We start from the raw sequence: 23,020 nt of genomic DNA, 5'->3' as shown, positions 1-23,020 counted from the left end.
AAATTCCTGCACTTCTTTATATCACATTGCCTATGACAACCGCAGATGGCATAGGCGAAATGGAACAGCACCCACCGCTGTCAGTGAACCCTCCAAAAATTGTGTTTAAGGTCCTTGAGTGAGGTGAGCCCTTTCAAAAATTGTGGGTGAGAGTCTTGTGGCATCCCACCCTCGAAATCCACCAATACTTGTCCCTCCTGCTGACAATAGGCCCCGCACTGGTGGAACTTTCCCAAGGGGGTGCCATGATAGTGCCCCACACCTTGGAGGTTGTCCCCCTGCTAGACGGGAACCTGCTGGATGTTCCCACACTCTGGGTAGAACTCTGCTCTATGCCGCCAGCAATGTTATGTGGGAAGACTACCATCATGTTTTAAAGCAGTTTCTTGTGGTATTCCGCCAACATATTGCTCCTTTCCTCTATCGGAATAAGAGAGAAGACATCCTTATATCAGGGGCCGAGGAGTGAGAACATCCAGCATTTGTAATGGGAAAAGCATCAAAACGTGAAGTCAGCCATGTATGTCAGACTCTGAAGAGGCATGACTTCCTTGCCCCCCACCAGAAGGATGACTCTCCATCTCCTCCTCTGCCTCCTCTTTGCCCCATCCACACTGAACAAGTGGAATGGACCCAACTAGAGTGCAGTATAGTCAACTGCCTCCTCCTCGTCATCTTCCTTCCCCTGAAATTGATGCTGAGAAACTGACATAAGTTTGGTCTGGACGCTGTATGCAGAGAAGTGGTATTGTTAAGCTGACAAGAGCGTAATAGTAGCCCAACCTCTTTGTTGACTCCTCAAAAATGCAGAACACGTGGCATATGTGCACCATCCATGGCCACTCATGGCTAGTGAACTGCAGAAGCTGAGTGGAAGGCACATGGGGGTTTTGAAGTTGGCATTCCATCAACGCTCTCTGCTGCTCACAAACCCTGGCCAACATGTAGTATGTTGAGTTCCAGTGCGTGCTGTCGTTGCACAACTATTGGTGAGCCAGCAAATGTAAGCGCTGCTGCAGATTCCTCAGGCTGGCGACAGCTACTATTGACTTGCGAAAGTGGGCGCACAAGTGGCGCACTTTCACCAGTAGCTTTAGCAAATTGGGTTACGTTTTTAAAAATCGTTGTATAACCAAGTTAAAGATGTGGGCCAGGCAAGGTACATGTGTTCTCCAAGCTCCAGAGCCGCTACCAGGTTACAGCCATTATCACACACGACCATGCTTGGTCCTAAGTGCAGTGGAGAGAGTCACAGTTTGGTCTGCTGCATTATGGCGCGCTGCACCTCTGAGTTGCTATGCTTTTTGTTACCCAAGCTGATGAGTTTCAGCACGACCTGTTGATGTCTCCCCACGCCAGTGCTGCAGCTGAGGGCGACATTACGCTGGATTAGGGTTTGTACGAACTGTCATAAAAAGTTGCGGAAATCCTGACAGAACCAGGTCTGCAATCTTGGGCGTCGGCAGCAAGTAGGCCGTTACAGGGTGTGACCTGGTCCTGGCCTCCACAACGTTCACCCAGTGTGACGTCAGGGAGATGTAGTGTCCCTGGCCAGAAGAGCTTGACCACATGTAAGTGTCCAAGTGGACCTTTGTGGCTACAGCATTGCTCAGGGCATGCCTGATGTTACAAGACACGTGCTGGTATAAGGCGGGGATGGCAGAGCGAGAAAAATACTTATGGATAGGGACCGAATAGCAAAGGACGGCCTCCACCATCAGGTTGCTGAAAGATTCAGTTTCAACAAGCCTAAATGGCAACAGCTCCAGCTCCAGCAGTTTGGAAATGTGGCTGTTTAATGCTTGGCATGTGGGTGAGTGGACGGGTACTTCCGCTTGCGCTCAAAAGACTGGGATATGGACAACTTAAGGGACATGAAAGTGGACGCGGCAGGCGAAGGGGCAGATGCAGCATGTGTGCATGTGTCCTGGCTGGTGGACTGGACTTTAGTGGCAGCGCCTAAAACAGGGGAAGAGGCAATGGCAGCACCCACTGGTGCAGGTTGTTTGTTTGCTCTCTCCCACACAGTCAAGTGCTTGGCTTCCAAGTGACCCTGCAAGCCTGAGGTGGTCGGGTTGCTATTTTCGGAGCCCCTACTCAACTTGGAATGGCACAGTGTGCAAACCACGCTCAATTTGTCATCTGTGCACATAAAATATCTCCACACCAACAAAGAACGAGCCCTTGATGGGGTAGCTTTGTGCGAGGGGCAACTACTGGGAAGAGCTGTGGCCCTGTCCTGCCTTCTCCGAATGGAGTGTCCTCTCCCTCCTGCCACCACACTACCTTTTCCTGTCTTCCTGGGCATCAGTACAAATAAAATCTTCAGGTACCTCCTGCGATGATTGCAGTACTTGCAAGGAGTCAAATTCAGGAAAAGGACCGGAGAAGAGTAGAATCACTCATTTGGTAACATTGGGCCAGGTGGGAGGAAGGAGGGTAAGAGTGAAGTTGCTGCAGTCCAGACTCTTCGCTATCAAGACTTCACTGTGTGGATGACTGGGTGGTGGATAGGTGACTACTCGAAGTGTTAACCACTATTCATTTGACCACCTGCTTTGGCTTCAACAGCAGCTTAACTGGCTGATGAAGCCAGGAATACTGGCTAAGTGAAATCCTGGCTGCCCCCCAGCAGCGGGCATTGTTTCTTGCCGGTGGCGTGTACCTGCACCATCATTTCTGCGCTCACGTCATTGTCCCTTACGTTAGCCTTCAGCATTTCAAAAGGCATTCAGAAGAATTATCAGCTTTCATGTATGGCAGCGGCCTAGGCCTGACAGTTTTTGTTATATTTTTTTTCATAAGTAGCGTAGACCGCCAAAACTTGCCCCGGTACAATTAGAATGTAACAGCAAAAAGGTCTGGAGAATAATCAGCTGCCTGCCTGTCTAAGTAGATGATGTGCTGGTAGGCAGCTCATTCACTGTATGGACGGAACTATATGCTGTGCTGTGTAGTAGCCCTAAGAAGGGCTTTTGGGTTCTTGCCTGCCTACAATCACTTTAAATCTTTACTGTCCCTACTCCAAGATCTCTCCCTCAACTTGTCCTGTGACAATTAGAATATTGGAGCAAATAAATCAACTGAAGCCTATTCTGCACAATTATCAGCTGCCTACCTGTCTTAGCAGTTGATGTACAGGTATCCAGCCCATTCACTGTAAAGACAGAGCTATATGCTGTGCTGTGTAGTGTAGTAGTCCTAAGAAGGGGTCTTCCCTGCCTAAAATCATCTAAATCCTTACTGTCCCTACTCCAAGATCTCTCCCTTACAGAACAGCCGGTGTTATGCTAAGTGGAAACATGGCCTTGAGGTGTATTGATCCTGAACCTCAGGTTTAGATGAAGTTCTGACATTAAGAAAGGTTTCAGAATAGGTATAGGTAGCCAGATGCATTTCTTGTCTATAAAAAGATGGCACCGGCATACAGAGGTATATGTTCACCCAACTCTGTGCCATCACCTCAGCACAAGACCAAATATCCTCAGCCAGAAGAGCAATTACGAGAGATTACCCTCTTTCTACTGCCCTCCATTTATTGGCCTCCCCTAATGTCTAGACAAACCCCTACAAACACACTTTAGGCCATACGGCTCGATGACTAGTCTAAGGGAGCGCTGATTACTAGACTAGTACTGAGTCTATTACACAACTCGACAATTGTGCAGCAAGGGCTGTGTATACACACATTATATATATATATATATATATATATTTTTTTTTACCTGTCCAGTCTCCTCCGATCTCCCAGCAGCCGCCGCTGGCACTTCTGAGCTGGTCCCTTTAAAGAAAGGCAGCTCAGCCAATCACTGGTGGAGGCAGAACAGTGCTTGGGTGAGTTCAACTCAGAAGTGCCAGCAATGGCTGCAGACAGCAGGTAGAAGCTTGAGGGACACTGGGGTAGACTGGACAGGTAAGTATTAAGTTTATTATTTTCTCTTAACATTCCTCAGCCATTGGCCATGCATCAAAATTACACGCAGCGATGCACGGGGGATAGTTATTAAGCTAGCTTAAACAACAATGGTCAGCCAACTGTTGTGTGCCACCACAGGTGTTGCTAGTAGGTACACCCTTTGTAAAAGCCTGTACTTTTTGTTTGTAAGTGGTGATGTAGTAGTGTTAAAGTTTCGCCACAAGATGTCACTATATGTATGTACTTAGTTGTTGCACAGCTGTAGTATTTAAAGGATTATTGTTTATTTGTATGTCACATGGATCTGTAGACCAATGAGAGTACTTTCTTCTATCCTATCATTTCTCTCTTTACTTCTCACATATGCACTCCTCACCCACTCACAGCACACTTTACAGGGCCTGTAGATAGGAAGTCAGATGGGTAGAGAAATTGTAAGGTCTTTTGTCACTAAACTCTGTAGAGCAAGGACACAAGCCAGAACGCTCTTTACAGTGGTCCAGTTGGGCCCTGGCCTTCTGACAGGTCCCTGGTCTCAGTGTGCAGTCTAGTAGCAGACCCAGGCACATGCAACCTACAGATTCTTCTCAAGTAACCCCACTCAACACTATGCAGTGTTAAACCCTTTACCAGAGAGGACAGGTCAGAGATCATCTCAACCCACGCCGTGGACTAGAAGAGACACAGTGCAGGATAGTATCCACAAAGCAAGGCTAGGAACTGATCTGGATAGAGCAAAGTGGCTAAAAGCCTATGAACTCTATTTTGCAGCGTGGGTGTAAGCAGGGAACCCTCAGCATTCCGCTCATCTCAGGTAACAAGGTCTGGGGCTTGTGTCACCCACTAGGACAGGTCCCCCAACACTGGTAGGGCAATAGGTGGTGCGAAGACCAAAAGAGTCAAAACACGGGCACAAGTATTCTCTCTCTCTTCTGAAGTATCCTTGGGTTGGGACTCTCACAACATCCTCCTCCCTACTCTCCTGATTCTTCTATATACCTTTCAGCACGCAACCCAGTCAGCACGACTGTACCACTCTCTATACTCTCACTACAGATCTGGATCCTAAGCTATCAAGTGAAAGGTCTTATGTCAATGCAAAGCTGTATGTTCTGCTGCATACAAGTATCTTCAAAGTAAAACAGATTTTATTTATGATAAAGAGACTCTGTGATTCCTCGTCAAGCACCAACACAGTACACACATACTCCTTGGGTCATCTCCTCTTTCTGTGGGTGGCAGTGCCAATAGTCTGGGTGGGTCATCATTCTACTCTGGACCACCGTGACAACAGACCTGACCAATACCGCATACTGTGACTGGATAACACTGTCATACCAGACCTGATCAATACCACAATACTGTGACTGGATAACACTGTCATACAAGACCTGACCAATACCGCCATACTGTGACTGGATAACACCACCATACCAGACCTGACCAATACCGCCATACTGTGACTGGATAACACTGTCATACCAGACCTGACCAATACCGCCATACTGTGACTGGATAACACCGCCATACCAGACATGACCAATACCACTATACTGTGACTGGATAACACTGCCACACCAGACCTGACAAATACCGCCATACTGTGACTGGATAACACTGCCATACCAGACCTGACTAATACCACCATACTATGACTGGATAACACCGCCATACAAGACCTGATACCACCATACTGTGACTGGATAACACCGCAATACCACACCTGACCAGTACCGCCATACTGTGACTGGATAACACTGCTATACCACACCTGACCAATACCGCCATACTGTGACTGGATAACACCATCACAACATACCACCATACACCCCCCTTCGAAAAGACACCAGATTTACTGGCAAGTCTAAACAGGAGGTGGGAGACAAAAAAAAAAAAAAGTTGTTTCCTTCCCCCTGCTCCCTGGTGCTGCCCCCCTGCAAGGTGCTGCCCTAGGCACCGGACCACGAGTGCCTAGTGGTAAATACGGCCCTGGATCTCTCTACCTTATAGAAAACCAATTAGAGCATATCAAGCTACTAAGGGATCCAGGCCTTTATCAATAAAGTAGGAACATCAGGGAAAGTATCTGAACATTCCAGTGGTGGGGTCTGGTGGTGGGATCGATAGTGGTCAATCGTTTAGTGGGGTCTTTCATATACTGCACATTTATGGATCAGTGGTTTAATATATTTGTTTCTATTTCAGATACAAATGCGCAATCAATGGGTAGTGCAACAAATAGTACAACTGGAGGAGTCAATGCTACAATAGTTACTACAGCCAGTCCTCTCAACACCACAAATAGTACAACTGGAGGAGTCAATGCTACAATAGTTACTACAGCCAGTCCTCTCAACACTACGAATAGTACAACTGGAGGAGTCAATGCTACAATAGTTACTACAGCCAGTCCTCTCAACACCACAAATAGTACAACTGGAGGAGTCAATGCTACAATAGTTACTACAGCCAGTCCTCTCAACACCACAAGTAGTACAACTGGAGGAGTCAATGCTACAATAGTTACTACAGCCAGTCCTCTCAACACCACAAATAGTACAACTGGAGGAGTCAATGCTACAGTAACCACTACAGCCAGTCCTCTCAACACCACAAATAGTACAACTGGAGGAGTCAATGCTACAATAGTTACTACAGCCAGTCCTCTCAACACCACAAATAGTACAACTGGAGGAGTCAATGCTACAGTAACCACTACAGCCAGTCCTCTCAGTACCACAAATAGTGCAACTGGAGGAGTCAATGCTACAGTAACCACTACAGCCAGTCCTCTCAACACCACAAATAGTACAACTGGAGGAGTCAATGCTACAGTAGCTACTACAACCCGATCTCCTAATACCACAAATAGTACAACTGGAGGAGTCAATGCTACAGTAACCACTACAACCAGTCCTCTCAACACCACAAATAGTACAACTGGAGGAGTCAATGCTACAGTAACCACTACAACCAGTCCTCTCAACACCACAAATAGTACAACTGGAGGAGTCAATGCTACAGTAACCACTACAACCAGTCCTCTCAACACCACAAATAGTACAACTGGAAGCATCAATGCTACAGTAACCACTACAACCAGTCCTCTCAACACCACAAATAGTACAACTGGAAACATCAATGCTACAATAGTTACTACAACCAGTCCTCTCAGTACCACAAATACTACAACTGGAGGAGTCAATGCTACAATAGTTACTACAGCCAGTCCTCTCAGTACCACAAATACTACAACTGGAGGAGTCAATGCTACAATAGTTACTACAACCAGTCCTCTCAGTACCACAAATACTACAACTGGAGGAGTCAATGCTACAATAGTTACTACAACCAGTCCTCTCAACACCACAAATAGTACAACTGGAAGCATCAATGCTACAGTAACCACTACAATCAGTCCTCTTAACACCACAAATAGTACAACTGGAAGCGTCATTGTTACAGTAACCACTACAACCAGTCCTCTCAACACTGCAAACAGTACAACAGGAGGAGTCAATGCTACAATAGTTACTACAACCAGTCCTCTCAACACCACAAATAGTACAACTGGAGGAGTCATTGTTACAGTAACCACTACAACCAGTCCTCTCAACACTGCAAACAGTACAACAGGAGGAGTCAATGCTACAATAGTTACTACAACCAGTCCTCTCAACACCACAAATAGTACAACTGGAGGAGTCATTGTTACAGTAACCACTACAACCAGTCCTCTCAACACCACAAACAGTACAACTGGAAACATCAATGCTACAATAGTTACTACAGCCAGTCCTCTCAACACTGCAAACAGTACAACTGGAAGCGTCATTGTTACAGTAACCACTACAACCAGTCCTCTCAACACCACAAATAGTACAGCTGGAGGTACCAGCGCTGCCGGACCCACAACAAAATCTACTCAGCAAGCGATCACAAACATCTTTATACAAATGCATATTACCAGTGAGGTCTACACTGTCCTTCTGAATGACCCCACCTCTACTCCATTTAAGAATCTGGAGACAAGAATTAAACAAGCGGTAAGCATCCTGTGGCCTCCATGGCTGATACATGGGGACATTGGGAGTCGGTTATAATTGTACACATTTCTATTTGACACTTTGGTCTCTTGCAGTTCAATGAGGTCTATAACTGCTCCACCTGCTCCACTAATAATACGTATTTGGGGGTAACCATCTTGTCCTTCAGGTGAGTAATCTGAGAGTCTTAAGGCTGGATCTGGTTTCAAGATGGTGGGGCCATAACACTGTTGATGACGGACAGAGTCCAGTGCTCACCAGCTGTGAGACTACCATGGCACTGCATGAGCCTGGCCCCCAGCCACCAGTGGCCACCTGTACCGTGTATGTTGCTGTACCATAAGCACCTCTCCTATTAGTTTTCGGTATTTTTGTTTTTACATGTGATGTTTTCTTCCGGCAGCCCTGGATCTGTGATCGCCAACACCAAAGTCGAATTTGCAGGAACTCAAACTGCAGAACAAGCCAAAGCCATCCTAGATGTCAAGTTATCCAGTGATGGGAATAAAATCAATGGTCTCACAATAGACAGCGTACAAGGTGAGATTCATGGGTCACAACTGGGGGCTATGTACAGATTCTAGAAAAGTCCCTGCACCTCCAGTATATCCATCATAGCTGTACTATCATGATGTGACTAGGCTTCTCCTCTTTACAGTCAGTGGCACTCCAATATCATCGAGCTCCTCAGCTGCCACAGTCCCGGGGTGGGGCATCGCTCTGTTGGTTCTGGCTGCCATCATCTTACTGGTTGCCATCATTTTCCTTTTGATCATGGTGAGTTCAATCTACATCATATCCCTCTGATTGTCACTGAGGGACAGGACCGTCATGACCTATGAACAGCATCAGATCAGTCAACTCCATGAAAGATCAGTAATGGACTCCATGCCTTGATCATTCATCGGTCCTGGTTCTCCAGACGTCACCTGACTGTTCCTGTTGTCCCTCTCACTTTTCATTTTTCTGCGGCTTACTGTTTTTCTTCTCCTCAGTCGATCATGCTATGCAGAAAACGGTCAAGAGGATACATGGATGTTTTTGCAACACGTGGCTCTTACCACACCATGAACGACTATTCATCCTACCAAACACATGGCCGCTATGTGGCACCATCCAAATTTGAGGTAGGTGTACATAAAACTCCTACCTGGGGCTCCTTATGAAATGGGACTAGGCTTTAGGTGGCTCCTCTCAGGGCCCATGGCTGTATGTACTGAGGTGGCTCCTCTCAGGGCCCATGGCTCCATGTACTGAGGTGGCTCCTCTCAGGGCCCATGGCTGTATGTATTGAGGCGGCTCCTCTCAGGGCCCATGGCTGTATGTATTGAGGTGGCTCCTCTCAGGGCCCATGGCTGTATGTACTGAGGTGGCTCCTCTCAGGGCCCATGGCTCCATGTACTGAGGCGGCTCCTCTCAGGGCCCATGGCTGTATATACTGAGGTGGCTCCTCTCAGGGCCCATGGCTCCATGTACTGAGGCGGCTCCTCTCAGGGCCCATGGCTGTATGTACTGAGGTGGCTCCTCTCAGGGCCCATGGCTGTATGTACTGAGGCGGCTCCTCTCAGGGCCCATGGCTCCATGTACTGAGGTGGCTCCTCTCAGGGCCCATGGCTGTATGTATTGAGGTGGCTCCTCTCAGGGCCCATGGCTGTATGTACTGAGGCGGCTCCTCTCAGGGCCCATGGCTCCATGTATTGAGGTGGCTCCTCTCAGGGCCCATGGCTGTATGTATTGAGGTGGCTCCTCTCAGGGCCCATGGCTGTATGTACTGAGGCGGCTCCTCTCAGGGCCCATGGCTCCATGTATTGAGGTGGCTCCTCTCAGGGCCCATGGCTGTATGTATTGAGGTGGCTCCTCTCAGGGCCCATGGCTGTATGTACTGAGGCGGCTCCTCTCAGGGCCCATGGCTGTATGTATTGAGGCGGCTCCTCTCAGGGCCCATGGCTGTATGTATTGAGGTGGCTCCTCTCAGGGCCCATGGCTGTATGTACTGAGGCGGCTCCTCTCAGGGCCCATGGCTGTATGTACTGAGGTGGCTCCTCTCAGGGCCCATGGCTCCATGTACTGAGGTGGCTCCTCTCAGGGCCCATGGCTCCATGTACTGAGGTGGCTCCTCTCAGGGCCCATGGCTCCATGTACTGAGGCGGCTCCTCTCAGGGCCCATGGCTGTATGTACTGAGGTGGCTCCTCTCAGGGCCCATGGCTCCATGTACTGAGGCGGCTCCTCTCAGGGCCCATGGCTGTATGTACTGAGGTGGCTCCTCTCAGGGCCCATGGCTCCATGTACTGAGGCGGCTCCTCTCAGGGCCCATGGCTGTATGTACTGAGGCGGCTCCTCTCAGGGCCCATGGCTCCATGTACTGAGGTGGCTCCTCTCAGGGCCCATGGCTGTATGTATAGAGGTGGCTCCTCTCAGGGCCCCTGGCTCCATGTACTGAGGCGGCTCCTCTCAGGGCCCATGGCTGTATGTACTGAGGTGGCTCCTCTCAGGGCCCATGGCTCCATGTACTGAGGTGGCTCCTCTCAGGGCCCATGGCTGTATGTACTGAGGCGGCTCCTCTCAGGGCCCCTGGCTCCATGTACTGAGGTGGCTCCTCTCAGGGCCCATGGCTGTATGTACTGAGGCGGCTCCTCTCAGGGCCCCTGGCTCCATGTACTGAGGTGGCTCCTCTCAGGGCCCCTGGCTGTATGTACTGAGGTGGCTCCTCTCAGGGCCCATGTCTCCATGTACTGAGGTGGCTCCTCTCAGGGCCCCTGGCTGTATGTATAGAGACGGCTCCTCTCAGGGCCCATGGCTCCATGTACTGAGGTGGCTCCTCTCAGGGCCCCTGGCTGTATGTACTGAGGTGGCTCCTCTCAGGGCCCATGGCTCCATGTACTGAGGTGGCTCCTCTCAGGGCCCATGGCTGTATATACTGAGGTGGCTCCTCTCAGGGCCCATGGCTGTATATACTGAGGTGGCTCCTCTCAGGGCCCATGGCTCCATGTACTGAGGTGGCTCCTCTCAGGGCCCATGGCTGTATGTACTGAGGTGGCTCCTCTCAGGGCCCATGGCTGTATGTACTGAGGTGGCTCCTCTCAGGGCCCCTGGCTGTATGTATAGAGACGGCTCCTCTCAGGGCCCATGGCTCCATGTACTGAGGTGGCTCCTCTCAGGGCCCATGGCTCCTCTTAGGCCTGTGTCTCCTCTCGTGGGCTGTGTCTTCTCTGGTATTGACAGCTTTTGGCTGTGGACATTTCTGCTTGTTGCTCCAGGTTAATGATTGATTCTCTGACTTGGCTCCCGGAGGACATGAGAACAGGCAGGTGACAAGGTGAAGCGGCCGGCACTGGCTGGAGCGCTGGTTATGGTTCCTATTACTTATTGCGCTTATAAACAAGGTGAGGGTGGGTAATGGTTGGCTTTGTCACTAGAACGTCCTGCAGCTCTCCTCTCCGCCGCGCTCACCCCCTCTCCGCCGCACTCACCCCCTCTCCGCAGCACTCACCCCCTCTCCGCCGCACTCACCTCCTCTCCACCGCACTCACCCCCTCCCCGCCGCGCTCACCCCCTCCCCGCCGCGCTCACCCCCTCCCCGCCGCGCTCACCCCCTCTCCGCCGCGCTCACCCCCTCATCTCTCCTCATGTCCTCTGGGTGCGGACATCATACATGTCTCCCTGTGGGGCCAACCTTCATCACACCTGATATGATAACCCTCACCATCCTGGATGAACCCCTAACCTCTATGAAGAAGATAAAAGGGATGCTGATGTGTAATACCGCTGATCCAGAGCTGGCGATCAGCACCATCATCGTTCTTTCCTCGTCTTCCTTGGCAGATCCTCCTGACCGCTGATCAATTAGCTAAACATTTCCGTGTCGTACATTATTAGCGGGCCGTCCCTCCTCCTCGCCTGCAGGTCGTACTTATGGCAGTGTGACTGGTTCCAGCAGGATCCCTGAGCCACCCGCAGAGCATTACACCACCCGCAGAGCATTACACCACCCGCAGAGCATTACTCCACCCGCAGAGCATTACACAACCTGCAGAGCATTACTCCACCCGCAGAGCAGTACTCCACCCGCAGAGCATTACACAACCTGCAGAGCATTACTCCACCCGAAGAGCATTACTCCACCCGAGGAGCATTACTCCACACCACCCACAGAATGCTTGCTCATCATGCCTGGTGTATCATTATTCCAGAGCAAACACCTCAGCAAACACCGGGTAACATCAGCCACCCCTGCCCCAAAGTGACACCACACCGGGTAACATCAGCTACCCCTGCCCCAAAGTGACACCACACCGGGTAACATCAGCTACCCCTGCCCCAAAGTGACACCACACCGGGTAACATCAGCCACCCCTGCCCCAAAGTGACACCACACCGGGTAACATCAGCTACCCCTGCCCCAAAGTGACACCACACCAGGTAACACCGGCCACCCCTGCCCCAAAGTGACACCACACCAGGTAACACCGGCCACCCCTGCCCAAAGTGACACCACACCAGGTAACATCAGCCACCCCTGCCCCAAAGTGACACCACACCAGGTAACATCAGCTACCCCTGCCCCAAAGTGACACCACACCAGGTAACATCAGCCACCCCTGCCCCAAAGTGACACCACACCAGGTAACATCAGCTACCCCTGCCCCAAAGTGACACCACACCGGGTAACATCAGCTACCCCTGCCCCAAAGTGACACCACACCGGGTAACACCGGCCACCCCTGCCCCAAAGTGACACCACATCGGGTAACACCGGCCACCCCTCCCATTGCTTCCCAGGCAGCTGGCTAGCATTCACACTGATGAGAAGCAGTTCAGTCTTTATAGCCGCTCCTGCCCCTTTACTGGCTTCTGGCCCTCTGTACTCACCACAAGGCTTCTAAGGGGAGTCAGCAGGGTCCTGGTGCCTCCATGTGGCCTCAGCCACAGTCTGCCTCACTTCCTGTCTCACCACTCTATTATAGTCTATGCTACACAGCGACATCTAGTGGCACCAGGTATCATTGCAAATATAAATCCTGTGCACGGAATCCCATACAGATAATGGCGAGAAGTGACCCCAAACCTGTGGCTCTCTGGCTGTTGTAATACTACAACTCCCAGCATGCCCTGACAGATTGTGGGATGTCGGCGTTATAGTATTTTAACAGCTGAAAAGCCACAGGTTGTGAGCATAAAAGACAGTGGAAACCAAAGTAACATCACATGTCAGACCCTCCATTGTTCCTCATGTCATTAGTGTCAGACCCTCCATTGTTCCTCATGTCATCACTGTCCCTTCCCTCCATTGTTCCTCATGTCATCACTGTCCCTTCCCTCCATTGTTCCTCATGTCATCAGCGTCAGACTCTCCATTGCTCCTCATGTCATCAGTGTCAGTTCCCTCCATTGTTCCTCATGTCATCAGTGTCAGTTCCCTCCATTGTTCCTCATGTCATCAGTGTCAGTTCCCTCCATTGTTCCTCATGTCATCAGTATCAGTTCCCTCCATTGTTCCTCATGTCATCAGCGTGAAGACTCTCCATTGTTCCTCATGTCATCAGTGTCAGTTCCCTCCATTGTTCCTCATGTCATCAGTGTCAGTTCCCTCCATTGTTCCTCATGTCATCAGTATCAGTTCCCTCCATTGTTCCTCATGTCATCAGCGTGAAGACTCTCCATTGTTCCTCATGTCATCAGTATCAGTTCCCTCCATTGTTCCTCATGTCATCAGCGTGAAGACTCTCCATTGTTCCTCATGTCATCAGTGTCAGTTCCCTCCATTGTTCCTCATATCAGTGTCAGTTCCCTCCATTGTTCCTCATGTCATGATTGTCAGAGCCTCCATTGTTCCTCATGTCATGATTGTCAGAGCCTCCATTGTTCCTCATGTCATCAGTATCAGTTCCCTCCATTGTTCCTCATGTCATCAGTGTCAGTTCCTCCATTGTTCCTCATGTCATCAGTGTCAGACCCTCCATTGTTCCTCATGTCATCAGTATCAGTTCCCTCCATTGTTCCTCATGTCATCAGTGTCAGTTCCCTCCATTGTTCCTCATGTCATTAGTATCAGTTCCCTCCATTGTTCCTCATGTCATTAGTATCAGTTCCCTCCATTGTTCCTCATGTCATCAGCGTGAAGACTCTCCATTGTTCCTCATGTTATCAGTGTCAGTTCCCTCCATTGTTCCTCATATCAGTGTCAGTTCCCTCCATTGTTCCTCATGTCATGATTGTCAGAGCCTCCATTGTTCCTCATGTCATGATTGTCAGAGCCTCCATTGTTCCTCATGTCATCAGTATCAGTTCCCTCCATTGTTCCTCATGTCATCAGTGTCAGTTCCTCCATTGTTCCTCATGTCATCAGTGTCAGACCCTCCATTGTTCCTCATGTCATCAGTATCAGTTCCCTCCATTGTTCCTCATGTCATCAGTGTCAGTTCCCTCCATTGTTCCTCATGTCATTAGTATCAGACCCTCCATTGTTCCTCATGTCATCAGTGTCAGACCCTCCATTGTTCCTCATGTCATCAGTGCCAAACATTAACCTTTTTCTTTCTTTGGTCAGTCCTCAGGTAATGGCACCAAGAACCAGTACTCCTACTCCAACCAAGCCCTAGAGACCAACGACTTGTGAAGAGTATCGCAGGGGCCGGGCTCCAGGACGTGGGCCACATCAGCTCCACCCACCTATGAACATGGACACGTTATACCCGAACATCACAGTGCCCCTACATAACAGTGCCTCCTCATCACAGTGCCCCTACATAACAGTGCCTCCGCATCATAGTGCCCCTACATAACAGTGCCTCCGCATCGTAGTGCCCCTACATAACAGTGCCTCCGCATCATAGTGCCCCTACATAACAGTGCCTCCTCATCACAGTGCCCCTACATAACAGTGCCTCCGCATCATAGTGTCCCTACATAACAGTGCCTCCTCATCACAGTGCCCCTACATAACAGTGCCTCCGCATCATAGTGCCCCTACATAACAGTGCCTCCGCATCACAGTGCCCCTACATAACAGTGCCTCCGCATCATAGTGCCCCTACATAACAGCACCTCCTCATCACAGTGCCCCTACATAACAGTGCCTCCGCATCATAGTGCCCCTACATAACAGTGCCTCCGCATCATAGTGCCCCTACATAGCAGTGCCTCCGCATCACAGTGCCCCTACATAACAGTGCCTCCGCATCACAGTGTCCCTACATAACAGTGCCTCCGCATCACAGTGCCCCTACATAACAGCACCTCCTCATCACAGTGCCCCTACATAACAGTGCCTCCGCATCATAGTGCCCCTACATAACAGTGCCTCCGCATCATAGTGCCCCTACATAACAGTGCCTCCGCATCATAGTGCCCCTACATAACAGTGCCTCCGCATCATAGTGCCCCTACATAACAGTGCCTCTGCATCATAGTGCCCCTACATAACAGTGCCTCCGCATCATAGTGCCCCTACATAACAGTGCCTCTGCATCATAGTGCCCCTACATAACAGTGCCTCTGCATCACAGTGCCCCTACATAACATTGCCTCCGCATCATAGTGCCCCTACATAACAGTGCCTCTGCATCATAATGCCCCTACCTAACAGTGCCTCCTCATCATTGTACCCCACCTGATTGCTGTACATTGTTTTGGGCCCTTCATCCTCCCGCTCCTCTCCTGGTCTTCCTATGATGTCTCCTGTGCAGACCCCCCAGTGTTGGACTCTTCTGATGACATTACTCCCACCCTCACTATAAGATGCAGATCCTGGATGATGGTCCATCGACCCCTGACTACAGACAGCGCCCCCCCCAGGCTGTGACGCTGTATATAGAGGGGTTGTTGTATACAGGGGTTGGATATAGAGGGTTTGTTGTGTAGCAGGGTTGTATACTGGTGTTACCCAGGAGACATATAGATCGAGGATGGTGCAATGACCGCTCTTCTGCCCCGGTGATCAGTGGGAATGTTCCCTCCGTCTAGTGACACCCTCACAGACGTGCATTGACTCGCTCACTCTGGATCCTCCGGTGTGATCAGTCATTGGCTTCACAGTGTTTCCCCCACACCATGGTGGAGACCCCCCCCCCCCCAAGCCTATTCTACTACAACTCTCATCCAACTCAGGCCAGCCCTTTCCTCTCTGAATGGTGGTCTTCTTCTGTGTGGACCTCCGTTACAACTGAAGAGCTCTGTGACTCCCCCCTCTCCACTTACCATTTATATATGTATATATAGAGGATGAGCGGGGGACCATGGGACCCTCTACATCTGAAGGGTGTAGTCACATGACCTGGGCCAACACTCTGACTGCAAGCCATATATACTCAAGGGCCCCCGGGAAATCCTACTAGAGAGGCTGGTTCTGGACGATCCCACACTGCAGGTCTGGTGGGCGAATGAAGGTCCTTGCCTCCCTGACAACTACAAGGTGCCAAAGTCTCCACTTACACTCCACTGACTAGTGGTCTGCTCCGACTGTATTCACCAAGGTCTGCTCCGACAGAGCACACCGAGGTCTGCTCTGACTGTAGTCACCGAAGTCTTTCCGACTGTGCACGCCAAGGTCTGCTCCGGCTGTATATACCGAGGTCTGCTCCGGCTGTACGTATATAGAGGTCTACTCTGACTGTGCATGCCAAGATCTGCTCCGGCTGTACACGCTGAACACGCCGTGGTCTGCTCCGGCTGTACACGCTGAACACGCCGTGGTCTGCTCCGGCTGTACACGCTGAACACGCCGTGGTCTGCTCCGGCTGTACACGCTGAACACGCCGTGGTCTGCTCCGGCTGTACACGCTGAACACGCCGTGGTCTGCTCCGGCTGTACACGCTGAACACGCCGTGGTCTGCTCCGGCTGTACACGCTGAACACGGCGTGGTCTGCTCCGGCTGTACACGCTGAACACGGCGTGGTCTGCTCCGGCTGTACACGCTGAACACGGCGTGGTCTGCTCCGGCTGTACACGCTGAACACGGCGTGGTCTGCTCCGGCTGTACACGCTGAACACGGCGTGGTCTGCTCCGGCTGTACACGCTGAACACGCGTGGTCTGCTCCGGCTGTGCACGCTGAACACGGCGTGGTCTGCTATGGCTGTACATGCTGAATACGGCGTGGTCTGCTCCGGCTGTACATGCTGAATACGGCGTGGTCTGCTTCGGCTGTACACAACGTGGTCTGCTTCGGCTGTACACAGCGTGGTCTGCTTCGGCTGTACACAGCGTGGTCTGCTTCGGCTGTACATGCTAAACATGACATGGCCTGCGCCGGCTGTACATGGCTCTGGCTGTATGCGCTGATACCTGCTCTGGCTATATATACCGAGGTCTGCTCTGGCTGTATACGCCGAGGCCTGCTCCAGATATGTATACTATGATCTATTTATATGTAAATTATGATTTGTGATAATAAAGCATATTGCTCTCTCCAGCTTCCATGTGTATAATGCCTTCTGCTCCAGGCCCTGCCCCTCATCTGACCTGGTCCCCCTCCCCCCCTTCCTCTGACCTGGCCCCAGTAACATTACACCGACAGGAGGGGTAACAGCAGTAACATTACACCGGCAGGAGGAGGAGTAACAGCAGTAACATTACACCGGCAGGAGGAGGAGTAACAGCAGTAACATTACACCGACAGGAGGGGTAACAGCAGTAACATTACCCTGGCAGGAGGGGTAACAGCAGTAACATTATACTGGCAGGAGGGGTAACAGCAGTAACATTACCCTGGCAGGAGGAGGGGTAACAGCAGTAACATTACACCGGCAGGAGAAGGAGTAACAGCAGTAACATTACACTGACAGGAGGGGTAACAGCTGAAACATTACACCGGCAGGAGGAGGAGTAACAGCAGTAACATTACCCTGGCAGGAGGGGTAACAGCAGAAACATTACACCGGCAGGAGGAGGAGTAACAGCAGTAACATTACACCGGCAGGAGGAGGAGTAACAGCAGTAACATTACACCGACAGGAGGGGTAACAGCAGTAACATTACCCTGGCAGGAGGGGTAACAGCAGTAACATTATACTGGCAGGAGGAGGGGTAACAGCAGAAACATTACACCGACAGGAGGGGTAACAGCAGTAACATTACCCTGGCAGGAGGGGTAACAGCAGTAACATTACCCTGGCAGGAGGGGTAACAGCAGTAACATTACCCTGGCAGGAGGGGTAACAGCAGTAACATTACACTGACAGGAGGGGTAACAGCAGTAACATTACACCGGCAGGAGAAGGAGTAACAGCAGTAACATTACACTGACAGGAGGGGTAACAGCTGAAACATTACACCGGCAGGAGGAGGAGTAACAGCAGTAACATTACACCGACAGGAGGGGTAACAGCAGTAACATTACCCTGGCAGGAGGGGTAACAGCAGTAACATTACACCGGCAGGAGGGGTAACAGCAGTAATATTACACCGGCAGGAGGGGTAACAGCTGAAACATTACACCGGCAGGAGGAGGAGTAACAGCAGTAACATTACACCGACAGGAGGGGTAACAGCAGTAACATTACCCTGGCAGGAGGGGTAACAGCAGTAATATTACACCTAGCAGTAACATTACCCTGGCAGGAGGGGTAACAGCAGTAACATTACACCAGCAGGAGGAGTAACAGCAGTAACATTACCCTGGCAGAAGGAAGGGGTAACAGCAGAAACATTACACCGACAGGAGGGGTAACAGCAGTAACATTACACAGTAACATTATACTGGCAGGAGGAGGAGTAACAGCAGTAACATTACACCGGCAGGAGGAGGAGTAACAGCAGTAACATTACACTGGCAGGAGGGGTTACATCAGTAACATTACACCGACAGGAGGGGTAACAGCAGTAACATTACACTGGCAGGAGGGGTAACATCAGTAACATTACACCGACAGGAGGAGAAGTAACAGCAGTAACATTACACCGGCAGGAGGAGGAGTAACAGCAGTAACATTACACCGGCAGGAGGAGGAGTAACAGCAGTAACATTACACCGGCAGGAGGGGTAACATCAGTAACATTACGCCGACAGGAGGAGAAGTAACAGCAGTAACATTACACCGGCAGGAGGAGTAACAGCAGTAACATTACACCGGCAGGAGGAGGAGTAACAGAACTAACATTACATCGGCAGGAGGAGGAGTAACAGCAGTAACAATACATCGGCAGGAGGAGGAGTAACAGCAGTAATATTACACCAGCAGAAGGAGGAGTAACAGCAGTAACATTACACCGGCAGGAGGGGTAACATCAGTAACATTACACGGGTAGGAGGAGGAGGAGTAACAGCAGTAACATTACACCGGTAGGAGGAGGAGTAACATCAGTAACATTACACTGGCAGCAGAAGGAGTAACAGCAGTAACATTACACTGGCAGCAGAAGGAGTAACAGCAGTAACATTACACTGGCAGCAGAAAAAGTAACAGCAGTAACATTACATCGGCAGGAGGAGAAGTAACAGCAGTAACATTACATTGACAGGAGGAGGAGTAACAGCAGTAATATTACACCAGCAGAAGGAGGAGGAGTAACAGTAGTAACATTTAACCTGTAGGAGGCGTAACAGCAGTAACATTACACCAGCAGGAGTAACAGCATTAACATTACACCGGCAGGAGTAACAGCAGTAATATTACACCGGCAGGAGGAGGAGTAACAGCAGTAATATTACACCAGCAGGAGGAGGAGTAACAGCAGTAACATTACACCGGTAGGAGTAGTAGTAACAGCAGTAACATTACACCGGTAGGAGGAGGAGTAACAGCAGTAATATTTCACCAGCAGGAGGAGGAGTAACAGCAGTAACATTACACCGGTAGGAGGAGGAGTAACAGCAGTAACATTACACCAGCAGGAGGAGGAGTAAGAGCAGTTACATACCGTCAGCAGGAGGAGGAGTAACAGCAGTAACATTACACCAGCAGGAGGGGAACATCAGTAACATTACACCAGCAGGAGGAGGAGTAACAGCAGTAATATTACACCGGCAGGAGGGGTAACAGCAGCAACATTACACCGGCAGGAGGAAGAGAAAGAACAGTAACATTACACCGGCAGGAGGAGTAACAGCAGTAATATTACACCAGCAGGAATAACAGCATTAACATTACACCGGCAGGAGTAACAGCAGTAATATTACACCAGCAGGAGGAGGAGTAACAGCAGTAATATTACACCAGCAGGAGGAGGAGTAACAGCAGTAACATTACACCGGTAGGAGGAGTAGTAACAGCAGTAACATTACACCAGCAGGAGGAGGGGTAACAGCAGTAACATTACACCGGTAGGAGGAGGAGTAACAGCAGTAACATTACACCAGCAGGAGGAGGGGTAACAGCAGCAACATTACACCGGCAGGAGGAAGAGAAAGAACAGTAATATTACACCGGCAGGAGGGGTAACAGCAGCAACATTATACTGGCAGGAGGAGGAGTAACAGCAGTAACATTATACTGGCAGGAGGAGGAGTAACAGCAGTAACATTACACCGGCAGGAGGAAGAGAAAGAACAGTAATATTACACCGGCAGGAGGAGTAACAGCAGTAACATTACACCGGCAGGAGGAGTAACAGCAGTAACATTACATCGGCAGGAGGAGGAGTAACAGCAGTAACATTATACTGGCAGGAGGAGGAGTAACAGCAGTAACATTACACCGGCAGGAGGAGTAACAGCAGTAATATTACACCGGCAGGAGGAGGAGTAACAGCAGTAATATTACACCGGCAGGAGGGGTAACAGCAGTAACATTACACCGGCAGGAGGGGTAACAGCAGCAACATTATACTGGCAGGAGGAGGAGTAACAGCAGTAATATTACACCGGCAGGAGGAGGAGTAACAGCAGTAACATTACACCAGCAGGAGGAGTAAGAGCAGTTACATACCGTCAGCAGGAGGAGGAGTAACAGCAGTAACATTACCCTGGCAGGAGGGGTAACATCAGTAACATTACACCAGCAGGAGGAGGAGTAACAGCAGTAACATTACACCGACAGGAGGGGTAACAGCAGTAACTTTACACCGGCAGGAGGGGTAACAGCAGTAACATTATACTGGAAGGAGGAAGAGAAAGAACAGTAACATTACACCGGCAGGAGGAGGAGTAACAGCAGTAATATTACACCGGTAGGAGGGGTAACAGCAGTAACATTACACCGGCAGGAGGAGTAACAGCAGTAACATTACACCGGCAGGAGGAGTAACAGCAGTAACATTACACCGGCAGGAGGAGTAACAGCAGTAACATTACACCGGCAGGAGGGGTAACAGCAGTAACATTACACCGGCATGAGGGGTAACAGCAGTAACATTACCCTGGCAGGAGGAGGAGTAACAGCAGTAACATTACCCTGGCAGGAGGGGTAACAGCAGTAACATTACACCGGCAGGAGGAGGAGTAACAGCAGTAACATTACCCTGGCAGGAGGGGTAACAGCAGTAACATTACACCGGTAAGAGGAGGAGTAACAGCAGTAATATTACACCTGCAGGAGGAAGAGAAAGAACAGCAGTAATATTACACCGGCAGGAGGGGTAACAGCAGCAACATTACACCGGCTGCTGACCTCAGAGGTGGGGGAACAGAGGTGCGTATACATGTCCTCTTAGCACACCTGTCCCCTGTATACACCTGTCTCCTGCGTATACCTCTCCCCTGTGTACATCTGTCCCCAGCATATACCTGTCCCCTGTGTATGGCTGTCCTCTGGGTATACCTGTCCCCTGGGTATATCAGACCCCTGTATACACCTGTCCCCTCTGTATACGGGTTTCCTGTGTATACCTATTACCTGGGTTTATCTGTCCCTGTGATAGACCTGTTCCCTGTGTATACCTGTCTCATGCGTATACCTGTCCCCTGCGTACACCTGTCCCCTGGGTACACCCGTCCCCTGTGTACACCCGTCCCCTGTGTACACCTGTCCCCTGTGTATACCTGTCTGTGTTTCTATCCCGGAGGTTTGCCCAGTTCCAGACCACTGTATGTACTGATCTCCCCTCTGCAGGGCCTAAGCCCTTCCCGCAGGCTCCTCCCCCAGGCCACTCCCGCAGGCTCCTGCCCCAGGTCACCCCCACAGGCTCCTCCCCCAGGTCACCCCCACAGGCTCCTCCCCCAGGTCACCCCCACAGGCTCCTCCCCCAGGCCCCTCCTACAGGCTCCTCCCCCGGCTCTTCATGCAGGCTCCTCCCCCTGGCCCTTCCCGCAGGCTCCTCCCCCTGGCCCCTCCTACAGGCCCCTCCCCCAGGCCACTCCCGCACGCTCCTCCCCCAGGTCACCCCCACAGGCTCCTCCCCCATGTCACCCCCACAGGCTCCTCCCCCAGGCCCCTCCTACAGGCTCCTCCCCCGGCCCTTCCCGCAGGCTCCTCCCCCTGGCCCTTCCCGCAGGCTTCTCCCCCAGGCCACTCCTTCAGGCCCCTCCCCCAGGCCACCCCCGCAGGCTCCTCCCCCAGGTCACCCCCACAGGCTCCTCCCCCAGGTCACCCCCACAGGCTCCTCCCCCAGGCCCCTCCTACAGGCTCCTCCCCCGGCTCTTCATGCAGGCTCCTCCCCCTGGCCCTTCCCGCAGGCTCCTTCCCCTGGCCCCTCCTACAGGCCCCTCCACCAGGCCACTCCCGCACGCTCCTCCCCCAGGTCACCCCCACAGGCTCTTCCCCCATGTCACCCCCACAGGCTCCTCCCCCAGGCCCCTCCTACAGGCTCCTCCCCCGGCCCTTCCCGCAGGCTCCTCCCCCTGGCCCTTCCCGCAGGCTTCTCCCCCAGGCCACTCCTTCAGGCCCCTCCCCCAGGCAACCCCCGCAGGCTCCTCCCCCAGGCCACCCCAGCAGGCTCCTCCCCAGGTCACTCCCGCAGGCTCCTCCCCCAGGTCACTCCCGCAGGCTCCTTCCCCAGGCCACCCCCGCAGGCTCCTCCCCCAGGTCACTCCCGCAGGCTCCTCCCCCAGGTCACTCCCGCAGGCTCCTCCCCCAGGTCACTCCCGCAGGCTCCTCCCCCAGGCCGTACCGTTAGGGCAGTAGTGGGCTGCATGTGGCCAGGGACCCGCCAAACAGGAGGTGAGAGCTTTGCCTCAGTCTGTG

General features: G+C 51.4%; 1 protein-coding gene across 2 annotated transcripts in view; it reads left to right on the top strand.

Annotated features, from left to right (window-relative positions):
• Positions 1 to 17,373, top strand: part of MUC1 (mucin 1, cell surface associated) — a 33,534-nt gene extending 16,161 nt beyond the window's left edge. For both annotated transcript variants that reach the window (XM_069949215.1, XM_069949216.1), the window contains exons 2-7: positions 6,122 to 7,962; positions 8,058 to 8,131; positions 8,366 to 8,502; positions 8,621 to 8,739; positions 8,958 to 9,089; positions 14,511 to 17,373. In XM_069949215.1, the coding sequence (XP_069805316.1) occupies positions 6,122 to 7,962; positions 8,058 to 8,131; positions 8,366 to 8,502; positions 8,621 to 8,739; positions 8,958 to 9,089; positions 14,511 to 14,579 (2,372 nt within the window). In that variant the 3' untranslated portion in view covers positions 14,580 to 17,373. The remainder of the gene's footprint in view (positions 1 to 6,121; positions 7,963 to 8,057; positions 8,132 to 8,365; positions 8,503 to 8,620; positions 8,740 to 8,957; positions 9,090 to 14,510) is intronic.
• Positions 17,374 to 23,020: the final 5,647 nt, after the last annotated feature.

This window comes from Dendropsophus ebraccatus, chromosome 13 (assembly GCF_027789765.1).
Source record: "Dendropsophus ebraccatus isolate aDenEbr1 chromosome 13, aDenEbr1.pat, whole genome shotgun sequence".
NCBI lineage: Eukaryota > Metazoa > Chordata > Amphibia > Anura > Hylidae > Dendropsophus > Dendropsophus ebraccatus.
This window is presented reverse-complemented; position numbering and strand designations above follow the sequence as displayed.